Source organism: Fringilla coelebs, assembly GCF_963513975.1.
Source record: "Fringilla coelebs genome assembly, chromosome: 27".
NCBI classification, from domain to species: Eukaryota; Metazoa; Chordata; class Aves; order Passeriformes; family Fringillidae; genus Fringilla; species Fringilla coelebs.
Window position 1 is genome coordinate 5709174 of NC_140053.1, and position 27959 is coordinate 5737132.

Below are 27959 nucleotides of genomic sequence, written 5' to 3' on the forward strand. Positions count from 1 at the left end.
CACTGTGGGGAAAAATAATCCTGGAATCCTTGGATTTGCTCAGAGAAACTAAAATCAATCCAAATCCATTTGGATTCAGGTTGCACCTCCCAGTTTTTAACCTTGTTTGAGATGTTGGAAATGCTTCATTTATCCCCAGCCCAACTCTCAGGGCTTGGAAATTCAGTTTATAGCCCATTCCAAAAAAATTATTTATTTAAACTGCATTTATCCACACAGTAAATCCATTCCTGCACCCAGCAGAGTCTCCCAGTGAATCCTGAGCCCATTTTTTGGAATCACCCAACACTGTGGGGAAAAACAACTCTGAAATCTTTGGATTGGTTCAGATAAATTCAAAATCAATCCCAATCCCTTGGGATTTGGCACGTCCCAGTTTTAAGCCTTATTTTGGGATGTGGGGAAGCTCAAAGCCTTCCTTCATCTCCAGCCCCACTCTCAGAGCTGGAAATTCAGGTTTTAGGTAACTAAATCCAGGTAACTGCATTTTCCCACTCATTAAATCCATTCCTGCTCCCAGGGCGGGGTCTCCCAACAAATCCTGAGCTGCTCTTTCCCCTGCAGGATTAAAGGAGTTTGAATTAAAACTGGGATTAATTCAGCACCTGCTCCCAGCTGGCTGCAGAGGGAAGCTCAGCTTTTACTCCTGCTGTTGCCTTTCCATGACTTTTTTGGGAAGAGCATCCCTGGAAAACTCTACAGGTAGCTCCAGCAGGGCTGGGACCAAGCTCATCCCTGAAAACTCAGGAATTAAAATCCCAAGTGCTGCCAAAAGCCGGGAGCTTCCCTCCCACCCTGCCTGGCCCTGTGCAAACACATCCAATTCCCCCTGGGAATGAACAGCTGGAGCAATCCTGGCACTGATTTATTGGGAAATGAGGGTACAGCTGGAGCTGGGAGGTGCTTCTGGTGGAACTGTTATCTTCTGGAATTGTTATCTTCTGGAATTGTTATCCCCCAGCTCTGGGATTGTTATCCTGAGTCCTGGAATTTGGAGTTGTTATTCCCAGCTCTGGAATTGTCACCCTGTAGCTCTGGAATTGTCATCACCCAGCTCAGGCATTCTGATCCTGTAGCCCTGGAATTATCATCTTGTTATTCCCCGCCTCTGCAATTGTTCTCCTGAGTCCTGGAATAGTTATCCTCTGGAGTTTTGTTATCCCCAGCTCTGGAATTGTTATCTCCAGCTCTGGAATTGTTATCCTCTGGAGCTGTTATCCCATAGCTCTGGAATTGCTATCCTGTAGCCCTGGAATTGTGATCCTGTAGCTCTGGAATTGTCATCCCCCAGCTCTGGAACTGTTATCCTGAGTCCTGGAATTTGTATCCTCTGGATTTGTTATCCCCAGCTCTGGAATTGTCACCCTGTAGCTCTGGAATTGTCATCACCCAGCTCAGGAATTCTGATCCTGTGGCCCTGGAATTATCATCTTGTAGCTCTGGAATTGTTATCCTCAGCTCTGGAATTGTTATCCTCTGGAGCTGTTATCCCATAGCTCTGGAATTGCTATCCTGAGTCTTGGAGTTGTTAATCCTGTAGCTCTGGAATTGTCATCCCCCAGCTCTGGAACTGTTATCTTGCAGCCCTGGAATTGTTATCCCCAGCTCTGGAATTGTCATCCCCAGCCAGCAGCTCCAGGGGGAATGTTCCTGCTTGGAGAAAGCCAAAGCAGGTCCTGCATGGCTCTATCTGGGAATTCCTCAGTTAATTCCCATGAATTTTCTCCTGCTCTGGACAGAGGGAACTGAGCTGGGAAAGGTTTCACTGTCCTGGGCCTCAGTCTCCCTCTGTAAAATGGGAATGACATCCCATGGAATTCCTTGGGCTGGAAGTGTCTCTGAGGGCTCTTCCCACCAGGAGGGGCCCAGGGGGAGCCTCAGGAGCCACATCTGGCAGGGAGCCCAGATGTGCATCCCTGGAGGGCACTCTGGGACCAGGATTCCTGGGAAGGAAGGACCTGGAGCAGGGGCCAGACATGGCCTGGGAATGCTGTGGGATGTTGAGGTCATCCTGAGGTTTTCCAGCATCCTTTGCTTGGTATCACCATGGAAACAATGGACCAGGGCTCCCCCACTTTCCCAGGGATCTCAAAACCTCCAGGAATTCCCAGCTTTCCAGGGATTCCTTCTTCCCAGGGCTCCCCCACTTTCCCAGGGATCTCCAACCTTCCTGGAGATTCCCAGCCTTCCAGGGATTCCCTCTTCCCAGGGATCCCCCACCTTCCCAGGATCCCCCATCTTCCAGGGATCCTCTGCTTCCCAGGGATCTCCCCACCTCCTGGGTGACCCCTGGGAAGGGCAGGATTCCCAGCACTGAAAAGCTGCTCTGGCTGGGCTCCCTGTTCCCACCAACCCCAAGATTCCCCAAATCCTCCTGTAGGAATGTGTCCCCTGTTGACTAAATTATTCTTTGCCTGCTTAAAAAGGAAAAAAGCCCAGAGGTCTCTCCCAGTTTGGTACAAAGACACCTCAAAGGACCTTGGGGACTTCACCTCAGACCTGGGGCTGCCAACTGGACAGAGGCCAAAAGGTCCCACCTGGGCAATTCACTAGAAAAGGAAGAGAACAAAGACAATAATGGCTTTTGTGAGGTGTTTTACCAGGAGCAAGAACCTCTCGTCCCTAGCTCAGGTTTTTCTCTGTAAGAGCTTTGTTATTTTGCCTTTTATTAAAACTTTTTCTGTTTCCAATACTACCTCAGAAGCCATCCTGCTGACTTTATGCCATTCAGGGTGGCTGGGCTATCTCAGGTGTGATGGGTTCCTCTGAGAGCTCATAAGACCTGAAGAGTAACACATCATCCTCCCACATTCCTCATTGTTCCAGAAAGCAGGACTTGGATTTGTGTCCTCAGGTCACCCCCAGCCCCTGCTGGGCAGGGGATCCCTGGATGCTCCCTGTGCTCCCAGGGAGGCTCCTGCCCCTCCAACCCCTCCATATCCAGGCAGGAATCTTGACCAAACTCCCAACACTCACATTTTCCCCAGCCAAAGGTTTACACTGTCTTGGGTTGGAAATGCAAGATGTGGCTGGGGTGTGTGTTGTGTTATCACCCGTCAGAGCTGGGGCAGGTATCTCTGTTCATGGGGCAGTTTTCTTTATCTCTCCCACAGCCCATCCTCCCTCCAGCAGATCTCTGCTGTCCATGGCCAGTGAGTGTCCCTGCAGGGCTGATCAAATTCCATCATCCCATGGGGAGATGCTCTGCCCAGGGGAGGAGCCAAGCATTCCTACCTGGATACAATCTGAGATTTCAAACATTCCTACCTGGATACAATCTGAGATTTCACACATTCCTACCTGGATACAATCTGCCCTGGAACAGCACAGCAGCCTTTGCCCCCTGCATTCCCAGAGGAGCAGCTTTCTCCTGCCCTGCATTCCCAGAGGGAGAGCAGGCCCATCTCCAGCAGCCCTGGAGCTGCAGAGGAAAACTCCCCCCTTGTGCAGGATCCTGCTGCAGCAGAGCCACAGCTGGCACTGCAGGAGGGCTGAGCCCCCCTGGGATGGGACTGTGCCCCCACCCTGGGATGGGGCAGTGCCACCCCCATGGGATGGGACAGTGCCACCACCCTGACACACAGGGGACAGGGCATGTTCTGACTCTGGCAGGGTTGTTTTGTATCACTGCATTTTAATTTCTATTTTCCCTAATAAAGAACTGTTATTCTTATTCCCATATCTTTGCCTGAGAGCCCCTTAGTTTCAAAATTATAACAGTTCAGAGGGTGGGGGTTTACATTTTCCATTTCAAGAGAGGCTTCTGCCTTCCTTAGCAGACACCTGGCTTTTCAAACCAAGGCATATACATTAAAACAAAAAATCCAATTGCCATGGAAACATGGCTCCAAGGAAGCAGGAGCTGCAATCCCACCCTGGGAAAACGTGGAGTTGTGAAGGCACCAGTTTCACCAGTTTGGCTGCCTCGAGAGGGCTCTGATTTCCATGGAATTGGGGTTTCAGTTCCCTGGGAACGGGGAGGAGAAGCTAGAATCTGAGCGTTGATCCCAGCTGAGGCCACGCAGCTTTTCCAGGGAAATTCACTCACTCCAGATTTGTCCTGGGGGTGTTTTTGCTGTGGGCTGAGCTCTGGGAGCAATCAGGGACAAGAAATTTCCTGGTGTGGAAGGGATTTCCTGGGTAAAAGGGAAAGTCTGCCACATCCACCTGGGAGAAGGGGCTGTTCCCCTGGGATACAGCAGGAGCGACGTCCTGGGGGCTGTGTGGGGTCTGGGGCAGCCCAGCCCAGCTGGATCCAAGGGAATAAATCCATCCTGGAGAAAAGGAGGCTCTGACTCCACAACTCCCAGACAGGGTGAGGCAGCTGAGGGATCGGGATTTCTCCTGGGAAAAAGGGACAGGATGAGAGGGAACAGCCCCAGGCTGTGTCAGGGGAGGCTCAGGTTGGGTTCAGGGAAAATTCCCTCATGGAAAGGGTGGTCAGGCCCTGGAAGGGGCTGCCCAGGGTGGTTTGGAGTCATCCCAGCTGTCACCACAGAGTGACACCTCTGCTGTCATTTCCCTTTGCTTCAGGGAGAAGGCATGGCAGGAACGGGAGAGAGGAGGAAAAACAGCTTTGCCAGGAAAAGAAGGAGACTCAGAGGGAATTTGGGATGGAGAGAAGCAAAGGGGTCTCTGCAGTCTGATCCCACGGGATGAGGGCACAGAGTCAATGCTTTCCCCTGGCTCCTCTGGAATTCCAGCCTGGACGTGTCCCAGGCCAGGTTGGACAGGGCTTGGAGAACCTGGGACAGGGGGAGGTGTCCCTGCCCAGTGGATGGACTTTAAAGCCCCTCCCAACCCAAAGCATTCCATGGTTCTGGAATCCCTACAGCATCAACTGGGATAAATATCCAGGGCAAACCCCAGCTCCCACCTGCCCTGGGCTGAGACTCAAAGCCTCCCTGCAGAAATTCCTGATTTATCTCCTCCTTTGGGTTTATTTGGGTGCTTTCCACCCCATTCCTGGGTCATGGAGTGGGAAGGGGCAGGAGCTGGGACTCCAGAGCTTCTCCAGCTCCTCCCCAGCCTGGAGAGGAGGTTTTTCCCTGCTCCCTTCTCTCCCAGCTCCCTCCCTTCCCGAGGAACAGGAGGTGTTGTACAACCCCATGGAGCCGCTGTGCTATTTTTAGGGAACATATTGCATTTGCATCCCAAATCTGGGGCCAGATGGCTCCATGGATATTATTAAAAAGCTCCTTACATAATCCAGGAGCAGGAGAAAGCGTCAGGATTCCAGCCCAGGGCTGGGAAAGGTTTTGCTGGATGAGCAGGATCCAGGAATTCAATATTCCAGCTCCTCACTCCTATTTAATCATTAAAAAGAGGGAATAAACTTTGGGAAGCTGCTCTCCCGGGGTCATCCCAGGGCAGGCAGGGATGCTCCTGCCAGGTGATGCTGCTTCCATGAGCAAGGAATACAAATCCCCCTTCCCACCTCAGCATCCCTTGGGAATCACGTGTGGCAGTGAAAGGAGGGGGCAGGAGAGCCAGAAGATCCAGAGCTCCATGGATATTATTAAAAAGCTCCTTACATAATCCAGGAGCAGCAGAAAGCACCAGGACTCCAGCCCTGGGCTGGGAAAGGTTTTGCTGGATGAGCAGGATCCAGGAATTCAATATTCCAGCTCCTTGCTCATGTTCTATTAATTAATTAAGTTATTAAGCTTAATTTTTAATCATTAAAAGGAGGGAACAAATGTCTGGGAAGCTGCTCTCCTGGGGGTCATCCCAGGGCAGGCAGGGATGCAGCTCCTGGGATGCTGCTTCCACAATTTCTCCATGCTGGAGAAGGAATAAAAATGCCCTACCCACCTCGGCATCCCTTGGGAATCAGGTGTGGCAGTGAAGGGTGACCACGGGAGGGACAAGAGCCAGAAGATCCAGAGCTCCACAGATTTTATTTAAAAGCTCCTTACATAATCCAGGAGCAGCAGAAAGCACCAGGACCGCAGCCCCGGGCTGGGAAAGGTTTTGTTGGATGAGCAGGAGCCAGGAATTCAATATTCAGCTCCTTGCTCCTCCCAATTAAACTAAATTTTTAATCATGAAAATGAGGGAACAAGTGTCCCATAACCTGCTCTCCTGGGGGTCATCTCAGGGCAGGCAGGGATGCTCCTGGGATGCTGCTTCCACAATTTCTCCATGCTGGGGAGGGAATAAAAATCCCTTGGGAATCAGGAGTGGCAGTGAAGGGGCAGGAGGGAGCAGAGCCAGAATCTCCAGATTCGGGCAGCCTCGGGCAGGAGCAGGGGGTGGGGAAGGAGAGAGATTCCCGGCAGGGAGGGCGGGAAGGAGGGATGTTCCCGGCATCCAGAGCCGGGGGTGTCACCCATCTGCCAGTCTTGCTCAGCTGCTGCCCCCAGGGACTGGGATGATCCCAAATAAATCAAAATACGGGAAAACAGCTCAGAAAGGCACAGATCCTGCTCATCCCTCCCCCTCCAGGAGCTTCCCCTGGAACAGCCTGAAAAATTAAACAGGGAAAAGCTGCTGCTGGTTCTGGCTGCTGGAGGAGGCAGAGGGAAGCAGAATTCCCAGGGATGAGGAGAGGTCCTGGCAGAGCTGCTGCTGCTTTGGGATGTAGGGAGGGATGGATGGATGGATGGATGGATGGATGGATGGATGGATGGATGGATGGATGATGGATGGATGGATGGATGGATGGATGGATGGATGGATGATGGATGGATGGATGGATGGATGGATGGATGGATGGATGATGGATGGATGATGGATGGATGGATGGATGGATGGATGGATGGATGGATGGATGGATGATGGATGGATGGGACTGGGATGTCAAAGGGTCCAGCCAGTTTTTGTTATGGATGAAAGGGAGATCACAGGATCATGGAACAGTTTGGGTGGGAAGGGACCTTAAACCCCCCCAGTGCCACCCCTGCCACAGCAGGGACACCTCCCACTGTCCCAGGCTGCTCCAGCCCCAGTGTCCAGCCTGGCCTTGGGCACTGCCAGGGATCCAGGGGCAGCCCCAGCTGCTCTGGGCACCCTGTGCCAGGGCCTGCCCACCCTGCCAGGGAACAATTCCCATTCCCAATATCCCATCCAGCCCTGCCCTCTGGCAGTGGGAGCCATTCCCTGGGTCCTGTCCCTCCATCCTTGTCCCCAGTCCCTCTCCAGCTCTCCTGGAGCCCCTTTATGTCCTGGAAGGGGCTCTGAGCTCTCCCTGGAGCTTCTCCTCTCCAGGAAAGGATTTTCCCTCTCTGTATCCCTAAGCATTGCAGCACCTCCCTCCCATTGTCCCTCAGTGTCCCCAGGTGTCCCCCCAACCCCATCCCCTCCTGCCACCACCCCCCCCCCCCCCCACCCAAGGAGGATTTTATGGATAAATAAATGGAAATATGAAAAAATTGCAGTGATTTTCAGTGGCACCCACAGGGCATTCCCAGCTCTGGGGCAGCAGGAGGGGCAGGATTTCCCAACCAGCTTGGGAAAACTCCAGGCAGCTCAGGCTGCTGGAACTGGGCTGGAGAGAGGGAAAATAAACCAAAATGTCCATCAGTGCCAGGCTGATGGGAACTCGGGTAGGAAACGGTAGGGTTGGCAGTGGAAGGTTTTCAAGGAATTGGGAGAAAACAGCAGGAGGTGAAATCCAGCAATGGATAAGAATGAGGCAGAGCTGAATCCAGATGGATTTTCCAAGGGAGACAAACAAGGGAATTCCTCATCTTGTGGCCACTTCAGAGCTGACCATCAATCCCTGCCATCACCATGGTGATGATCCCTCCACTCCCTCCCTTGACTTATTGAGATGGAAAATCCCTTTTTCAGGAGTTTTGGAGGGCGGGGTGGCTCCAGTCTGGATTTCATCCCATTCCTCTCCCAAATCCACCTTCCCAGGTGCCCACGCCCCACGGGAGGGGCTCCAGGAGCCCTGGCAGTGGAAATGCCACCCCAGCTCTGGTCAAAGGGGGGGATGGATGGGGACAGGGAAAGGAGCACCCCAGAGTGGCTGGGATGGGAAGAGGAGCGGGAAAGGAGGGATTTGGGAGGAGTCCAGCACAGCTTGGGTTGTGTCTGGCGAGGGGAAAGCTCCGGATCCTCTCTATAAATATTCCCAGGCAAACACCAGACGGGAGCAGAACATTTCCACTGGCAGGAAAAACAGTGGGGAAAACAAAGGATGCAGACTGGAACAGGTTATCCCAGGATACCAACCCCAACCCCTCCATCTGGGGATGCTCCAGGCAGCCAGCCCCAGCTGAGGGTGCAAATAAAGAGCAGCTTTGAGATTTCCCCCTCAGAATCAGCTCTGACATCCCTTGGGATGTGCAGCCTTGAATTCCAAGGAGTCTGCAGGACCTGGAGGACTTGGGAGGAAAAGGTTGGAAAAATGATGGAGAGAAGCCCTCAGGGGAACACTCTGGGGGCTGGAGGAGCAAACTGGGGGATCCCCACTGGGACCAGAGTGGGGCTGGCTCCAGACTGGGTTTGGGGAGATGCTGGATGTGGGCAGAACGGGGGAATTGTCACTTCCCTTTCAGTGACAGCTCCAAAAGGGCTGAGGGTGCCCTGGTGGATCAGGGGTGAGCAGATCCCCAGGGAGGGCAGAGCTGGCTCAGAGCCCTTTTTCTCCAGGCACGAATTCCATGCAAGGGGAAATGGCCTCGGGCTGTGCCAGGGGAGGCTCAGATTGGATATTGGGGAAATTCCAGTGGGGATGGCCCTGACCTTGCAGGGATTTAAATCCAGGTGGATGTGGCACTTGGGGACAGGAGCCTTGGCAGTGCTGGGGGATGCTGGACTCATCTCAGAGGACTTTCCCAACCTGACCAATTCCACAGCCCTGCATTCCGAGCCATCTTTCCTCACAAACACCAGGAGTTCTGCCCCCCCTGCCTGGCACATTTTGGGATGGTTAACACCAAATCCCTCTCTCCCATCTCCCCTCCAGACACCTCTGTTTTCCTTCCATCACCCTGAGCTTGCACGGACAGGAAAGAGACTTTTCCACCCACAAAGCCCTTCCCTTCCCCCTGCTCCCACTCCAGAACTGTCCCCAGCCCTGTCCCAGCCCAGGACTGTCCCCAGCCTGTCCCAGGACCGTCCCCAGTCTGTCCCAGGACTGTCCCCAGCCTGTCCCAGGACTGTCCCTGCCTGTCCCAGCCCAGGACTGTCCCCAGCCTGTCCCAGCCAGCACGTGGCACATCCTGCCGGGTCAGGACAGGAGGGAGGGTGGGCAGTGTGGCCGGGGGGGCACAGGGAGGGGGCCCAGGTCAGCACAGGCCACCTGTGGCTCCTGTCACTGTCCCCAGCTGTCCCTGAAGCACAGGGAGGATGAGCTTCCCTCACTCCCTGGCGGGACAGCAGCAGGAAGAGGCTGAATCCCGGGATTTGGTGCCTTTCCCACATCAGATCCACCCCTGCCCCCTGCCTTGTCCCTCTCTGTCCCCAGCTGGGTCCCCACACCCCCACAGACCCATTTTCTCCCCTCCATTCCCCCCAAGCCAATCGAGTCCTTCCCAGCTCTGCCTCCTCCAGGAAGCCCAGCATAAGCCCTGGAGCAGCTCAGATCTTCCCTCAGAGCAGATAATTCTGTATTCCAGAGCTGGTGATTTGTCCTTCCAGAGCAGATTATTTCATATTCCAGAGCAGATTATTTCATATTCCAGAGCAGATTATTTATTCCTTCAGAGCAGATCCTTTATTCCTTTGGAGCTGTTTATTTGCTCCTCCAAAGCTGATTTTTTACTTATTCAAAGCAAATTATTTACTCCTCCAGACCAGATTATTTAATATTCCAGACCAGATTATTTAATATTCCAGACCAGATTATTTTTTCTTCCAGACCAGATTTTTTTTGCCCTTCAGAGCAAATTCTTTGCTCCCCCAGCATAGCTTATTTAGCATCCCAGAGCAGATTATTTATTGCTTCAGAGAAAATGATTTACTCCTTCAGAGCAGATGCTTTATCCTTCCAGAGCAGTGTGTTTGTCCTTCAGAGCAGATTCTTTGCTCTTTCCAAGCTGTTTATTTATTCCTCCAGAGCAGATTGTTTAATATTCCAGAACAGATTCTTTGTTCCTCCAGGGCAAATTATTTGTTCCTCCAGAGCAGATTCTTGGCTCCTCCTGAGGTGACTATTTAATATTCCAGAGCAGAGTCTTTGTCCCTTCAGAGTGGTTTTTTTCTCCCTTTCAGAGCAGATTCTCTGTTCCTCCAGAACAGATTATTTCATATTCCAGATCAGATTATTCTGTTCCTCCAGAGCTGCCCCAAGCAATGCTGGTGTAAGAGAGCACTGCCAGGTCCTGCTGCTGCTCAGCACAAGGAAAACTCTTCCAGAGCCTCTCCAGCAGGGAACACCCATTCCCAGGAGAGAAAACCCATTCCCAGGAAGGAAAATCCATTCCCAATAGGGAAAACCCATTCCCAGGAAGGAAAACCCATTCCCAGGAAGGAAAATCCACTCCCAGTAGGGAAAACCCATTCCCAGCAGGGAAACTCCATTCCCAGGAATGGAAAACCTTTCCTAGGAGAGGAAAACCCTTCCCAGGAGAGGAAAACCCATTCCCAGCAGGGAAAACCCCTTCCCCACCCTCCTCAGCACCAGGAATTCAGGAATTGCCCTCGGGAGGCACCTGGGAGGTCTCAAGCACCAACTGGACAAAATGGGAACAAAAGATTATTCCTGAGCTAAAGGGATTAATCCAATTAAATTTAATGAGCTTTTGGAAGAGACTTTTATCTCCAAAGCTTTTTCCAGCCCTGCGATCTCCTGGGGGCTCCCTGGGATTGATTAAAATGATCCAAGCCCTTCCAGGAAGGAAACTGAGCCCCCCAGGGAAGAGTGAGGATCAGGGAATGACCTGGATGGTTCCCAAGGGAAACCAGAGCACCCCCAAACCTCACCTGAGCGTCTCAGACCTTGCTCCCAGTGCTTGGAAAAAGCAGGAATAAAAATCCAAAGTCTGCAAACACCTTTAGGGCTCCTGGGGCAGAGAACAGCTCCAGACTTTGTCACCTTGCTGACACCACCCCAAGTTCCAAGGTTTTTCCCATGTTTTCCCATATTTTCCCCACATTTTCCCATGTTTCCCCATGTTTTCCCACACTTTCCCATATTTTCCCACACTTTCCCATATTTTCCATATTTTCCCACACTTTCCCATATTTTTCCCACATTTTCCCATGTCTCCCCATGTTTTTCCCATGTTTTCCTACGTTTTCCTGCTATTTTGAGGGCTCCTATTTCAGCTGTGGGCATTTGACAGCAACAAAGCTCCAAGGAAAGCTGGAAATGCAGATTGCATTTTAATGCTTCATCCCTTGATTTTCAGGGCCTTATCTCAGCTTTCCCAGATTCCCAAAGCCAGAGGGTTTGGATTCCTTCAGGTTTGCCCTCAATGAACATTCCCTTGAATTTGGGGCTTTTTTCTCTTTTTTCCTTCCTTTTTTGAAGGAGGCTTTTGAAGCATCCACAGCCCTGGAAGGATTTTCCTGCGTTTGATTTGTGCTCACAGCCTTTGGTTGAACAAAATTCTGGGACAATTCCAGAGAGGAGAAATTCCAGGGAAACTTCCAGGGCCCAAAGGGGCTCCAGGGGAGCTGGAGAGGGACTGGGGACAAGGAATGGAGGGACAGGAGCCAGGGAATGGCTCCCAGGCAGGGATGGATGGGATTTTGGGCAGGGATTCCTGGCTGGGAGGGTGGGGAGGGGCTGGAATTCCCAGAGAAGTCGTTTTGGAAAAACCCATCCCAGCTGGGGCTGCACAGGGACAATCCTGCTTCCTGCAGAGCCTGGGCATTCCCAGGCAGCAAAAATTGGGAACATCCCCCAAACCCAGGGGCTCAGTGTTGCTCATCCTTCTGAAAATGGGAATAAAAGAGGACTGGGGCAGGAATGACCCAGAGGGCCCCAGGCCAGGAGAAGCCGTTGTTTTTTATGGAATAGGAAAATCTGCTCTTGGATCAGCCCACCCAAGGCAGGGGGACCTTTAGGAGCTGCTTGGGGCCACCTAAAATGTCCTGGCCCTTTGCCTGAGGAGTGCCAGGATCCCCTGAGTTAGCCAGGATCCCTAAATTAGCCAGAATTCCTGAATGAGCCAGAATTCCCTGAATTAGCCAGGATTCCTGAATTAATTACCCAAGATTCCTGAATTAGCCAGAAATCCTGAATTAGCCAGGATTCCTGAACCAGCTAGAATTCCCTGGGTTAGCCAGAATTCCCTGAATTAACAGAATCCCCCAAGTTAGCCGAGATTCCTGAATTAGCCAGAATTTCCCGAATTAGCCAGAATTGCCTGAGTTAACCAGAATTCTCTGAGTTAGCCAGAATTCCTGAATCAGCCAGGATCCCTGATCCTCCCTCCAGCAGATCTCTGCTGTCCATGGCCACTGAGTGTCCCTGCAGGGCTGATCAAATTCCACCATCCCATTGGGAGAGATGCTCTGCCCAGGGCAGGATCCAAGCATTCCTACCTGGATACAATCTGAGATCCTGGGACACCAGCACAGCCTTTCCACTGGATTTCCCAGAGGAACAGCAGCTGCCTCTGCCCCTGGACCTTCAGAGGCAGACTGCCCCCTTCTCCAGGATCCCTGCTCCAGCAGAACCACCCCTGGCCCTGCAGGAGGGCTGAGCCACAATTCCAATGGCCCTGCTGCAGCACCCTGACGCACAGGGTGTCAGGCTGTGCTCTGGCTCTGGCAGGGTTGGTTTGGTTCACTGCATTGTAAGAATGTGTCCCCTGTTGACAGAGTGACCAATTTATCCTTTGTCTCCTTAAAAAGGAAAAAAGCCCAGAGGTCTCTCTCCTCAATTAGGTGAAAAGACACCTCACAGGACCTTGGGGACTTCACCTCCAACTTAAGGATGGGCAATTGGACAGAGGCCAAAAGGTCCCACCTAGGTAATTCACTAGAAAAAGAAGAGAACAAAGACAATAATGGCTTTTGTGAGGTGTTTTACCAGGAGCAAGAACCTTTTGCACCTGGCTCGGTTTTTCTCTGTAAGAGCTTTGTTATTTTGCCTTTTATTAAAACCTTTTTGTTTCCAACACTGCAACAGAGCCATCCTGCTGATTTTATGCCATCTGAGGTGGCTGAGCTATCTTGAGTGTGAAATAGATCTCCAAGAGCTTATGAGACCCAGCTCAAGGAGACCCCTATATCACTGCATTGTTTATTTTATTTTTATTTCCTTCCCTAATAAAGAACTGTTATTCCTGCTCCCATATCTTTGCCTGAGGGCCCCCCTTAATTTCAAATTTATAACAATTCAGAGGGAGGAGGTTTGCATTTTCCATGTCAGGGGAGGCTCCTGCCTTCCTCACCAGACACCTGGCTTTCCAAACCAGACACTCACAGCCTCTGAGACTGATGTTTATCTGAGCTATAAATCCTTCCTAGCCCAAAAGCAGTCCCATCCCTTCATTAAAAAGTGTGGCAATAACACAGCCTGGCCATGGGCACTGCCAGGGATCCACAATTCCCTGTGCCACCCTCCCAGTGACAGAGAGCTCAGTGGGAAGGGAAAACCCAACTCCTTCCATCCCATGGATCTCCCTCTGCCCACATCCCTTTGTCCCTGAACACCATGGCTGTTGGGGAATACTTTTATTTTGATTTTTTGGGGGGTAACTGGCAGGTGTTTTAAAAAAATTTTTTTCTATTTTTAGTGTCATGAGAAGGGTGAGATAATATAGATGTTATAATTGTTATAATTTACACTATTATAATTAGAAGTTGGTTATTTCGTAATTATAATATACTATATGTATAATAGGATATATTATATGATTGATATGATATATGATATAATATAATAATAGTATAGTATATACAATATATATATAGTATATATAATATACTATATGTACTATACTATAGTATAATATAATATCCTATATGTATTTTTTGGTTTATTTGTTTTTTGTTATATTATATTGTAGATGTTATAACATTCTAAAATTATTTTTTGTGGGTCTCATCATAATGTATCTTTCATAGTTCTACTTCTTTAAAGTATTTACTCTTATCTGTAAGGCTGTTTTTTGAAGCTTTTTTTCTTAGTTTTATTTTTCTCTTAGTAACATTTGTCTTATTTTATGGTATTTTTAAGTTCGTATTTCTTATTTCAAAGCTTGCATACTGATGCATACTGTGTGGGCTTTCTGTCAGGCCCTGAGAACTCTCTAGAAATCCATTTCCCACCCCGTGTCCCCCTCCAGGGCTGGAATTCCCTTGGAGCTCCTTCCTTGGATAGCCCAGCCTGGAGGCAGCACGAGGGGATTGAATTCCAGGCACACTGAAATTATTATGCAAATATTTGGAAATAATCAGCTCCCTCCCTCCCCTCGGCAGAGATGAGTGAGGAGTTGCCATGGCAACAGCCACTCTCCGCCACCAGCTCCCGCTGGGATGCTGAGGGTGTCCAGGGAGCGCCCAGGACCGGCTGTCCCAGCGGCTGGGGACAGGACAGGGCTCCCCAGGAAGGGCCAGGACCCAGCTCCCACCTTCTCCAGGGGCAAGCAGCTCTACCTGGCCTGAGAACACGGCCAAGGCTCCTGGGAATGAGCCCAGGAGCTTCTCCTCCACCCCTTCAGCAAATCAAAGCCCTGCTCATGGAGTTTTTCCTTATATCCTGTAAAATTCCAGGTTTAAAGAGACCTTGATAACTCCCAGTGCAAACCAAGCCCAGAATGTCAGCCAGGTGCAGAGACAGGAGAATCCAAAATCAGCCCAGGGACAGGAGAATCCAAAATCAGCCCAGGGACAGGAGAATCCAAAATCAACCCAAGGACAGGAGAACCCAAAATCAACCCAGAAACAGGAGAATCCAAAATCAGCCCAGGGACAGGAGAACCCAAAATCAGCTCAGGGACAGGAGAATCCAAAATCAGCCCAGGGACAGGAGAACCCAAAATCAACCCAGGGACAGGAGAATCCAGAATCCACCCAGGGACAGGAGAATCCAAAATCAACCCAGGGACAGGAGAACCCAAAATCAACCCAGGTCCAGCAGAATCCAATATAACCTAGGTCCAGGACAATCCAGAATCAACGCAGGGACAGGGATATGAGAATCAAAAATCATCCCAGAGACAGGAGAATCCAACATAACCCAGGTCCAGGGACAGGAGGCTCCAATACCAACTCAGCTCATGGGACATGAGAATCCAACTCTAAACCAGGTCCAGGGACATGAGAGCTCCTCCTTGAGCTCTGATCTTGAGCTGGGTTTCAGCTCAGTCTGGTGGGACAAGCAGTGGGGGGCAGGACGGCACCAGGGGATGCTGAACTTCACAGGATCCTCCCACAAAGTCAGCTCTGAACCCCAAAGACACCACAAGCCCCAGGATTTTTGACCAAAATGAACACTTGGTGCTGTTTTTTCTCCCTCAGGTTCAAGCCCCAGCCAGGACAGGTTTCCTGTGCCTGTGGCACGCCCAGGACTCGGGAGCAGAGGGCAGCTGCCATCCCAAATCCCTCTGGATGGAGCTGTGGAGGGACCTCCTCCCTCCCTCCCTCCCTTCCTCCCTCAGCTTTTTCCCTCCCAATTTTTATCCTCACTTATTTATTATTCCTTTTTTTTTTTCGCCTCCTGTGCAATGTGAGGCTGATTCGTCCCCTGAGACTGATCCCACCTTCCCCAAAATCACAGGGATGGAAAAGCCCAGCACATTCCCAGCACATTCCCAGAACAGGTTCTCCAAAGAACAGCAACAAAAAGGCACCAAAATGGGAATGGTGGGACACCAGGGCTGGGCCTCCTTGGAGAAACCCACAGGGGTCCTGCACTGTGAGAAAAGGCTGGGAAATCTGGGAATGTTCACCTAGAGAAGCTCCAGGGAGAGCTCAGAGCCCTGCCAGGGCCTGAAGGGGCTCCAGGAGAGCTGGAGAGGGACTGGGGACAAGGATGGAGGGACAGGAGCCAGGGAATGGCTCCCAGTGCCAGAGGGCAGGGCTGGATGGGAGATTGGGAAATCCTGTGAGGGTGGGCAGGCCCTGGAATGGAATTCCCAGAGCAGCTGGGGCTGCCCCTGGATCCCTGGCAGTGCCCAAGGCCAGGCTGGACACTGGGGCTGGAGCAGCTTGGGACAGTGGGAGGTGTCCCTGGGACAGTGGGAGGGGTCCCTGTCGTGACAGGGGTGGCACTGGATAATTTTTAAGGTCCCTTCCAGCCCAAACCATCCTGGGATTCCACAATATGAGACCCCAACACAAAGCTCCAGGTGTTCACCAGCTCTGGGATGTCCCCAAGCCATCCCTGGGCTGGTTTCCTGGTCCCACAGGTCCTTCAGGGCAGTCCTGTCTCCCTTGGGGGATCTCTCCCTGTGGGAGATGAAGGCCTGAAATGGAGATTGTTCCTCGTGCTCCCACCCCCACGGTGAGCCTGTTTCACCTTTAAAAGGACAAGAGCTCACACCAATGCCCCAGGGAGGAATGATTATCCCAAATCCCTGTGGTGTCCCCCTCACCTGGGCCAGCCCAGCTGATCTGGGGCAGGAGCTGAAGTCTGGGAGCAAAGGTGCTCTGAAAGCCTGAGCAGGCTGGCATGGCAGGTGGGCTGCATGGGGGAGAGCCAAACCCCCCGAGGGAAGGGAATTAACAGAGACAAATCCCTCTCTGCTCTGAGCAGGGTGTGGGAGGTGCTGCAGGGGGGACACCGACCTGCAGTGCAGGGATTCCCTCCTTTCCCTTGCCTGACCACCAGGATCACCACAGCTCCTCCTGGAGGAGCGTCCCCACACACAAACAGGGCCCTGATACACAAACAGCTCCTGGCAAGTTCTCCAGCAGCTTTTTGGGCTGATTGGTTTAAAATGGTACAGGAAAGCTGCACCACCACTGCTGGGCACTGTAAGGGCAGCTGTGCCCGGGTGGCCCTGGTGGCACTGTGCCCATCCTGTCCCCCACGCTCCTGCCCGTCATTTCTGCAGCAGCACTGAAGGATCCACGACCCATTAAAGGATCCACGATCCATTAAAGGAACCAGTGATCCATTAAAGGAACCAGTGATCCCCACAACTCCACCTCCACTCCAGGAGCTGCGTCCCCAGCCGTGGGACCTGCGGACATCCCACAGCCCAGCTCTCCTGGTCAGCACCTCCTGCTCCAGGACCAGGGGGTTCCAGCTCCTCTGGAGATGCTGAGCCCAGCCAGGTTCGTTCCTGCATAGATTCTATCCACTCCAAATGCTCCAAAGCCAAGGAACCCAGTCCTTGCTCCACCCACACAGCACCAACCCAGCAAACACAACTCAGGGCAGCAAATATTCCCAAATTCCAAGGGGAAGGAAAACCCAGAGAGTCCACCTTGAACACAGCCTCCCAGAAATGCCTTTCCAGGGGAGAGGGATGTGCTGGAGGTGTCCCCAGACTCCTGTCACCCACAAATGCCACCCTTGGCCAGGACAGGCAGTGCCATTCCTGCCTGGCATCCCAAACCTTGGGGCTGGGACACCCAAGGCCAGCACTCCCAAAAATGCTGCTCCCAAGAGCCACCAGGAACCCTGGGGAGAAAAGTGACACATCCTGGACTGAGCAGGATCCTGCTCCCAGAGCTGGTTTAGGCATGGTTTGGGAAGGATGGGATGGGATGGGATGGGATGGGATGGGATGGGATGGGATGGGATGGGATGGGATGGGATGGGATGGGATGGGATGGGATGGGATGGGATGGGATGGGCTCCATGGGATGGGATGGGATGGGATGGGATGGGATGGGATGGGATGGGATGGGATGGGATGGGATGGGATGGGTGGGATGGGATGGGATGGGATGGGATGGGATGGGATGGGATGGGATGGGATGGGATGGGATGGGATGGGTGGGATGGGATGGGATGGGATGGGTGGGATGGGTGGGATGGGGTGGGATGGGATGGGATGGGATGGGATGGGATGGGATGGGTGGGATGGGGTGGGATGGGATGGGATGGGATGGGATGGGATGGGATGGGTGGGATGGGATGGGATGGGATGGGATGGGATGGGATGGGACGGGACAGGGTGAGATGGACAGGAGAGGCTGATGGAGTGGGACATGAATGACACAATGTGACAATGCAGATGAGACAAGATGGGACAAACAGGACTGGACAGGAGGGGGTGGGGCAGGGACAAGATGAGGCAGATGGGATGGGGTGGAAGAAACAGGTTGGGATGGGATGGGATGGGATTTATGGGGTGGGATGGGATTCATGGGGTGGGATGGGATTCATGGGGTGGGATGGGATAATAGGATAATGGGATGGGATGGTTTTTCCAAGGAAATCACCAGAGGAAGAGGAAGCTCTTACCTGTTTCTCCCCAGATGGGCAGATACTCATCCTGCTGGATGTCCAGCATGATCTCCAGGCCATTCCCTGTCCCCCCCTTCACCGTGGTGAGGAGAGGCCGCCCCTCCTCTCCTGAGTTAAACATGTAGCATTTCCCATATTTTGTAAACACCTGTGGGGAAAAAAGAGAAGAATTAGGGAATATTTCTCACTGAATTAACCCCCATTCCCAGCTGGCAGAGGGATGGAAAACAGCCACAAGCTGCATGTCAGGGGGAAATATCCACATAAATATCCCCATAAATATGCACAGAAATATCCTCAGAAATAGCTTCACAAATATCCCCAGAAATCCATCCAGGTTTAATGATTTGTTTAATCATTGTGCTTTCCTTATGGAAAGTAAAAGAGGGAAGGGAGGAAGGAAAAGCTGTTTGGGAGGAAAAGCTCAAAAGCTCCTGGAGTCATTCCAGTCAGTTCAAGCTCTGAAAAACACACTCTGGCCTTAAGCTCCTGCTAAAAATTCACACAATTCCCTGGTTTTGGGTGGAGTCTCAGCCCATTTAGGCCATGGGAATGCTCTCCTGGCATTAAAAATCCAATATCCCCTTAGTTCCTCCCTCTGCCACAGCTTGGAAAATAGGAAGAGTTAAAAACACTTGGGGAAATGAGCAAAGATTTCCTCCATCATTTGCTCTTCTTTAGTCTTATTTGGGGAGGATTCCTGATAGAAACTCCTGGCAAAGCCCAGGTGGAATTTCATGTCCCCATTGCAAAGCAGGGGGGACATTGGTGCCCAACAGGGTGGACATGGGGCTCCAAGAGGGATGTGTGGAACACAGGTTTCCCAGTGGGAGAACAGGGTTTTCCAGTGTTCTGGAAACCCACTGGAGAACACAGTTTTTCCAGTGGGATGGACATGGGTTTCCCAGTGGGATGGAAGTAGGGTTCCAGGTGCAGGACATGTGGATTTCCAAGGGAGGGAACATGTCCTTTTCCAGGGGGACACACAGCATTTCCAAGGGGAGCAAACATGGGTTTCCATGTGGGATGGACAGAGGATTGATTCCAGGTGGGATGGACACATTTCCAAGTGCAGTGCACATGGATTTCCAAGAGGGAGGGACACTGGTTTCCAATGGGGATGGACATGTGAAGAACACAGGTTTCAAAATGGGGCAGATGTGTTCCCAAGCAGAGTAAACACGGATTTCCCAATGGGATAACACAGATTTCCCAGTGGGATAAAACACAGAATTTCCAGTGGAGTAACACAGATTTCCTGGTGGGGTAACAAAGAATTCCCAGTGAGATAATGCAGATTTCCCAGTGGGGTAACACAGATTTCCCAGTGGGATAAAACACAGAATTTCCAGTGGGGTAACAAAGAATTCCCAGTGGGATAATGCAGATTTCCCAGTGGGGTAACACAGACTTCCCAGTGGGATAAAATATAGATTTTCCAGTGGGGTAAAAACCAGATTTCCCAGTGGAAGAACAGATTTCCCAGTGGGATAAAACACAGATTTCCCAGCAGGATAATGAGATTTCCCAGCGGGATAATGTAGATTTCCCAGTGGCTCACAGAATTCCCAGTGGGAACCCAAGGCTCCTGGTGGCAGCAGAGATGTCACCTTTGCTGCTGGTGACACTCAGGGCCCGGGCTCAGCTCAGGATCAATCTCCCCCTGGAATGGGAAAACTCCCAGAAATCCCAGATTTAACCCCAACCTATTCCCCCCACCCTGCACTGACAGCCTGGGGACATCCAGAACTGCTTCCTGGGATAAAGGCTCCAGAAAGCCCAGTAACAACCAGGTAAACAGTAACAACCAGTTAAACTAGTAACAACCAGTTAAGCCCAGTAACAACCAGTTTGGGAACCAGTAAGAACCAGTAAAGCCCAGCACTGAGCACCTGGAGCACGGGAGCCAGCGCAGAGCTGCTCCAGTCCCTTCAGAATCTCTCCCACATTTGCTGAGCTCATTTGACCCCAAGATGAGTCAGAAACCCAAACAGAAGCTGGAGCCAGCAGAGATTTATTCCCTCAAATATTGACATATCCTGGCTAATCCAAGTGCCAGGGAAGCAGGTGGGATGGGAGAGAAAGGAAATAATATTTGAATTCAAATAGGAAGTGTTTGTGAGGGGAAAAACAATACAGCCTTTAAAAAGGATTTGATATCCAAATAAAAAAAATCCCATTTTAATACTTGCCTGACTGATTAAACAGCTCAGGCTGGAAAGAGAAGCTCAGCCCCATGGATGGGTTTTCCCAGACAGGCTCTGAAGGCAGAAGTCAAAAATTCCTAATGAGAGGAGTTTAAAATCCAGCAAGGAGAAAAAGCCGCAGTGGAGAAAATCAGGAGGAATCAACAAGGCTGGAATGGGAACAGCCCAGGGATTGATTTTGGAGTCTGCAGGCAAATCAATCCAGGCAACTTGATGGGGTAGTTTTATATGACTGTAAAAATTCCCTGTAAAAGCTCCTGCTAGGATGTGTTTATCCAAGGAAAAGATGGGACCTGACAGGGGCAGCAGGGCTGGAATCACAATCCCAGGGAGAAGGACCTCATGGGGACTGGGAAAGGACAACCATGGGACCTCTGAGCCACAGGGATTCCTGTTGTTCCCAAAGACACTAAACATTATTCCTAATGGCATTTAAAGGTATTTCCAAGTTCAAAAATCCACGTGCATTCATCCCAACTCCCAACAAACGGGATTGTGGTGTTCCAGGATCAAGAGAGTCATGGAATGGTTTGGATTTGGACCTCAAGGGTCACCCAGTGCCATGGGCAGGGACACCTCCCACTGTCCAGGCTGCTCCAGCCTGGCCTTGGACACTGCCAGGGATCCAGGGGCAGCCACAGCTGCTCTGGGAATTCCATTCCATTCCATTCCATTCCATTCCATTCCATTCCATTCCATTCCATTCCATTCCATTCCAGCCCCTCCCCTCTTGTATTTGTGGGACCCAGATGAAGGCAGGAATGATGGACCTGACTCCATGTTCTCAGAAAGCTAATTTATTATTTTATTATCTATATTATATTAAAAAATACTAAACTATACTAAAGAATACAGAAGGGATACAGACAGAATGCTAAAAAGATAATAATGAAAACTCGTGACTCTCTCTAGAGCCCTGATACAGCTTGGCCCTGATTGGCCAAAGAGTGAAAACAACTCCCAGCAGAATGCAATGGAACAATCACCTGTGGGTGAACAATCTCCAAACACATTCCACAGGAGCAAAACACGGGAGAAGCAAATCAGATAATTATTGTTTTGATTTTTCTCTGAGGCTTCTCAGCTTCCCAGGAGCAAAATCTTGGGCAAAGGAATTTTTCAGGGAATGTGATGGTGACACTCCCCAACCTCCAGCGAGGAATTCCTCCAGGATTCCTCCGCAGTATCCCATCCATCCCTGCCCTCTCAGAAGCCATTCCTGTGACCTGCTCCTCTCCTGTTCCCCTCAGATGTTCCTCCCCCTCCCCCCTTTGCTGGGAGCCATTTCCTGGGAAAATCCAACATTGTTTTTCCAGAGTCTTCTCTTTTTTTTCAGGCTCCCCGACAACAGGAAAGGACTCATTATCAGATCATCAGGATAAACCCTGGAGTTCTTGGGAAGGGCTGGGATTCACTGGAGGCAGCAAACACCAGCAGAGCAGGATGACTTAAGCTCAATTTGTGTGGCTGAGGGGGGAAAAAACCCTCCTGGCTCTTGGAAATGCTTTAACTTCCAATAAAAAGGACCAGAAACAAAATTCCAGACACGTTCCCTGAGAGTAGTCCATAAAAATTCCAATTTGTTCCCTGTGAAGGAGCACGGGGCCTTTGACAGCTCCTTGGAAAATCCCTGTTTGGGCATAAAGGGAAATAATTCTAAATCTGTGGAATGGGATTTGATGGAATCGTTTAAGTTAGGAAAAGCCTTTGAGAGGATGGAGTCCAATCCATGAACTGCCCTGGAGCGACTTCCTGAGCCCCTCCTGAGCCAAGGGAAGCCCAAGGAAAATGTTCATTTTGGGAAGTTAAAACTCAGAGCAGGGGGATCCCAAACAGATTCCAGCACAAACCAGACAACACCACCACCAAGGGCTCCAAGAAAGCCCTGGATAAACAAATCCTGCTGCCTGTGAATTCATCAGGCCCAGGACTGGTATTCCAGAGGCCTGCCTGGAGTCATGGAAAATGAGGCATTCCAGCTTCTAGCAGGATGCACAGGAAAAAACATTCCTGCTGAGAAATCTGCCCTTCAATCCAGAGAAAAATGATCGGAAAAGGAACTCAGTGGAAGCCTGGGAATGACTTTTCCAAATACAGATGGAGATGTAGGTGAGGGCATGCTGGTAAGGCAGGAGGGAGGCGCCAGATGGAGGTAAAACCAAGGAAAAAGAGGAAATTGGAATCCTGTGCAGTCATTTCTCACAATTGTGGGACACAAAGGCTCAGAGAGACATTTCCCAGCATGCCACCTCCAAGGTATTCATGCAGAGTGGGGAAAAAAGAAAACAAAGCCATTTTCAAGATGGATCCAGAAGGGGAACGTGGAGCTGAAAAACTGGGATGTGTTTGCATAAGAATATCCATGAGAGGATGGGGAAAAGATTCTGTTTAGGAGGAGAATATACTTTATTCCCTGGGTTTTGCCAGAGGGATCCATTCCCAGGGCTCCCACTGCACCAAGGGCGGCACTGAGCCCTGTCCTGATGGCACCTGGACAGAGGGATGGCTCCATGCCAGGATCCATCCTGGGCTCCATCCCAGTCTCCATCCTGGGCTCCATCCCAGTCTCCATCCTGGGCTCCATCCCAGTCCATCCCAGTCTCCATCCTGGGCTCCATCCCAGTCTCCATCCTGGGCTCCATCCTGGGCTCCATCCCAGTCCATCCCATTCTCCACTCCAGGCTCCATCCCAATCTCCATCCCAGTCGATCCCAATCTCCATCCCAGTTTCTATCCCAGTCCATCCCAGCCTCCATCCCAGTCCATGGCAGGTTCCATGTCAGGCTCAGTCCTGGGCTCCATCCCAGCCCATCCCATCCCAATCTCCATCCCAGTCCATCCCAATCTCCATCTCAGGCTCCATCCCAGGCTCCACCCCAGTCCATCCCAATCTCAATCCCAGTTTCTACCCCAGTCCATCCCAGTCTGTGCCAGGCTCCATGCCAGGTTCCATGTCAGGCTCAATCCTGGGCTCAATCCTGGGCTCCATCCCAGTCCATCCCAATCTCCATCCCAGTCCATCTCGGGCTCCATCCCAGTCCATCCCAACGGTCCCTTTGTCCTCCCAGGCAGGAGGCAGTGGCACATTCTTTAAAATGGAAAGATGGGAAGAAAACCCCAGCAGGTGCCCACGGGGGTCTGAGGGATGCCAAAGGAATCCCCTTCCAGCAGGGCTGACCCTTGGAAAGGAGGGAACTCCTCGAATGGGCAGAAAGGATTGATTGTCCCTTCCCAAGAAAGGGCAGGGGGAAGGAATCCAAGGCAAATCCCAGCAGAGGGGTGCTAGCCCAGCTTTTAGGGCATCCTCTTCATGTGCTATCCACACTACAATCCTACAAAAACACCTGAGAATGCAAAAATCCCAGAGCCCTGGATTCCAAAGGGGATTTGGGTCACCCTCACCTGACCATAAGGCAAAGTTCTCCCAAAAATGAACAAAATCCAGGAGGGGGAACCCCTGGAGAGGAGGAGTTTGGCATCTGCTCCCTGTGCACGGGCAGTCTGTTAAATTCCTGTCGGTGCTGTCAGGACGGCGATGTCAGACACGGAATCGCTCATCCCTCCCCTCCCTCCCTGCGGCTCTGATCTCCCCGCAGAGCCCAGGGAAGCACAGCCAGGGAACTTGTCAGGGCCGTGTTTACAAGCAGAGGCTTTTCCAAGGCTGAGATTCCCGCTGGGATTTGTCAGGCAGCGCTGCAAGGGAAGGCAGCCCAGGCTCCCCTGCAGCAGCTCCAGCTCTGCCGGAGCCTTCCCTCTTCCCTGCCAGGCTGCTCCCCCAGCCCCACTGACCCCTGCCAGGCTGCTCCCCCAGCCCCACTGACCCCACTGACCCCTGCCAGGCTGCTGCCCCAGCCCCACTGACCCCACTGACCCTGCCAGGCTGCTGCCCCAGCCCCACTGACCCCACTGACCCTGCCAGGCTGCTGCCCCCAGCCCCACTGCCCCCACTGACCTCTGCCAGGCTGCTCCCCCAGCCCCACTGACCCCTGCCAGGCTGCTGCCCCCAGCCCCACTGACCCCTGCCAGGCTGCTCCCCCAGCCCCACTGACCCCTGCCAGGCTGCTGCCCCAGCCCACTGACCCCACTGACTCCTGCCAGGCTGCTGCCCCCAGCCCCACTGACCCCGGTCCCAGGCACACCCTGGAGGCAGAACAGCCCTGTTCCTTGTGTTAATGGGAATGTTCTTCCCAAAGGAGGAGCCCAGATCCAATAATTCACAGATTCACAGAATCACTGGGTTGGAAGAGACCTCCAAGATCATCGAGTCCTACCCAGCCCCAACACCTCACCTAAACCCTGGCACCCAGAGCCACATCCAGGCTTTGTTAAACACACCCAGGGATGGAGACTCCACCACCTCCCTGGGCAGCCATTCCAGAACTTTATCATCCTTTCTGTAAAAAACTCTTTCCTAATATCCAGCCTGTATTTCCCTTGGTGCAGCCTGAGGCTGTGTGCTCTGGTTCTGTCAGTCCCTGCAGACAGAGCCCAGCCCAGCTGAGCACAGGCACCTTTCAGGAGCTGTGCAGGGTGATGAGGGCACCCCTGAGCCTCCTTTTCTCCGGGCTGAGCATCCCCAGCTCCCTCAGTGGCTCCTCACAGGGTTTGTGTTCCCAGCCCCTCTCCAGCCTCGTTGCCCCCTCTGGATGTGCTCAGGTGTCCCAAGGTCCTTCCCAGCCTGAGGGGCCAGAGCTGGGCACAGCACTCGAGGTGTGACCCCAGCAGTGCCCAGAGCAGGGGCAGAGTGACCTCCCTGCTCCTGCTGGCCACACCATTCCTGACACAGGCCAGGAGCCCTTGGCCCTCGTGGCCACCAGGGCACACTGCTGTGTAAGAGCCGTAATGAGGGATGCAGGACTCCAGGCAGCCCTTCAAAATGCAGTTTATTGTATCCAAAATGCAGTTTATTCCACCCAAGACATTGCAGCAGTCCAGGGTCGTGGGTGACAGAGCTGTGCCCACAGCTGTCAGCTCCAGCTGCAGGCAGGCCTGGAGACCCTTTGGTTTTGTTACAGTGCATTATAGACTTTTCTTTGCTGAGCATCTTCGTACAGTAGAACCAATCTATGCCCTGGCTATTATCTCTAGCCTATCATAACCACTATAGTTACCATATTCATGTTACTGCTCTCCAATCACTAAAGTCAGTACATTACAGTTTAAGCCAGAAGTTGTTTTTCAGTTTTCTTGCAGTGGAAAATTCTGAGACCTTTTTTCTACTTGCCACATCAGCAGGCTTGTTTGCCTGTGCTCTCTTTCTGCTTGGTAAAAACATCTTCTTGTTTGGGGTGGGTTTATCCTTTGCTCTAAGTCATAAAAACCCCTTCTAACTAACACACCCTTTGCCTTCTTGGTTATCCAGTGAGACTGGCTCAGCAATTCTTTTCTTCTATATCAAAACTTGCTTCCATCTCTATTCCTTCTTCAGGTTCTACATTCAAAAATCTTTCTGCCAAGCACACATATCTGTGAGACTTTCATATCAAACTTTCATCCTTCCCAACACTGCTGGCTCATGTCCAGCCTGCTGTCCAGCAGTGCCCCAGGTCCCTTCGTGCCTGGGCACTGTCCAGCTGGCACTGCCACAGCTGCTCTGAGCACACAACATTCCCAGCACATCCATCCCTCCCTCCCAATCCAGCTTTTGCCACTGGATGTGCCCAACTCTCTCCAATCTGTGTTTTATGGGATGGCATCAAACATTCCCAGTGGCTCACAATTCCCAGCCTTCTACTCCAGTTGAACCCTGGCAGAGGAGCCCTTGGCTCCATGTTTAATTCCCTAAGGGATATTCCCATTCTCTCCTGATTGGTGCCATCAGCCTCTCCCTGGAATGTCCCATTGGTGCCAGGATTTGTAGGAATGGGGAGGACTCCTCAGAGCTGCCCATAATGCATAAAAATCCCCCTCCAGCCCCAATTCATCTCCCTTGAGTGGATTTAACAGGAAATACAGCCCCACAATTCCAGCACCAAATGGATCAATTCCAATGGAGAACTCCAGACATTTGGGAATTCTGTTGGTCCAAAGCCAAGGGAAGTGCTGCCCTCTCCTTGATTCCATCAGTCCCTGGTTCCCTGCACACACAGCAAAGGGATGCAGGACAGGAGCTGGGGCTCCCTGGAATTTATGGGCTGTTGGGAACAACACCTGGATATTCCCATCTCCCACAGGACCACAAATGAACCCAGGAACTCCAGTTCCCAATGCTCTTTTTGGTAGAACATGGAATTACTGAGGTTGGAAAAGCCCTCCAAGGTCACAGAGTCCAACCTGTGACCGGGTGACACCATCAGGGACCACTGAAGAGGACAGGTCCTCTGGTTTTCTGGGATTTGGGAAGATCCTGAGGGAAGAGTGGGGTCTTTTTAACAAAAAAAGTTTCTCATCTTACAAAAATCCATAAAAATTAATTTAAAATCAATTAGAAATCCATTAAAATAAATTTAAAAATCCATAAAACCCCATAAAAATACAGGCCCCAGCACAAAGCTGAGGTCACCTGGAATGGGCAAAGGGGTGGCCTGAGGTGGCTGGCCTGGGACACCTCAGGCTGATGCCTCCACCTGAGGCTGGCTGGGTCACACAGGGCCACAGGCACCTGGAAAAAGCCCTTGGGAAGCAGCAGATGGAGCGGGAAGAGGAGTCAGGGAAGGTCAGGGTGGTTCCAGCCCAGCCCTGGAGCCCTGGGGCCGGTGCCAGGCACAGCTCCTGGGCTGGGATTAATTTGGATCCTAATTGCAATCTGTGCTCCCCCTCCATCCCCACTGATTCCCTTAATTAGCTCCTGCCCATTCCCTGGGCTGAACTCCGTGCCCAGCTCTGGCACTGACAGCATTCCAACATTCCAGCGTCCCCAAACTCCTCCAACATTCCAACATTCCAGTGTCCCCAAACTCCTCCAACATTCCAGTGTCCCCAAACTCCTCCAACATTCCAGTGTCCCCAAACTCCTCCAACATTCCAACATTCCAGGGTCCCCAAACTCCTCCAACATTCCAACATTCCAGTGTCCCCAAACTCCTCCAACATTCCAACATTCCAGTGTCCCCAAACTCCTCCAACATTCCAACATTCCAGTGTCCCCAAACTCCTCCAACATTCCAACATTCCAGTGTCCCCAAACTCCTCTGAGTGTCCCAGAGCAGCCCCCAGACCCCTTCAGTGCCCATCCCCCGCAGTGCCACAGAACCTGAGGGAAAAGGGGGGACAAAACACCTGGAGCTGGGGTGTCTGTGCCAATCCCAAACCCTTCAGCTGTGCAGGGATATCCTGCACCACAGGAATTCTCCAGAAAATAGGGATTGAGCATCTCCCACGTGTCTTAAACCCACCCAGCAGCATCCCAAACCCAAAGGGACTGGAAACGCTCTGGAGCTGGGCTGTCCTGGCCCCCCAGGCCCCTCAGGTGGGGATTCCAGCCCCTCCACAGCCTCCCTGCAGTTTGCTCCCTGCTATAAAATCACTTCATGGCTGGAGTT

General features: G+C 51.8%; 1 protein-coding gene across 1 annotated transcript in view; it reads right to left on the bottom strand.

The window, feature by feature from the left end:
* The window catches only part of LOC311163387 (acid-sensing ion channel 2), a gene marked incomplete at its 5' end in the record, with an annotated part of 448288 nt that overhangs the window by 20671 nt on the left and 399658 nt on the right, over positions 1 to 27959 (bottom strand). Inside the window, one exon of the mRNA XM_084222224.1 lies at positions 18269 to 18419. Within this exon, the coding sequence (XP_084078350.1) occupies positions 18269 to 18419 (151 nt within the window). The remainder of the gene's footprint in view (positions 1 to 18268; positions 18420 to 27959) is intronic.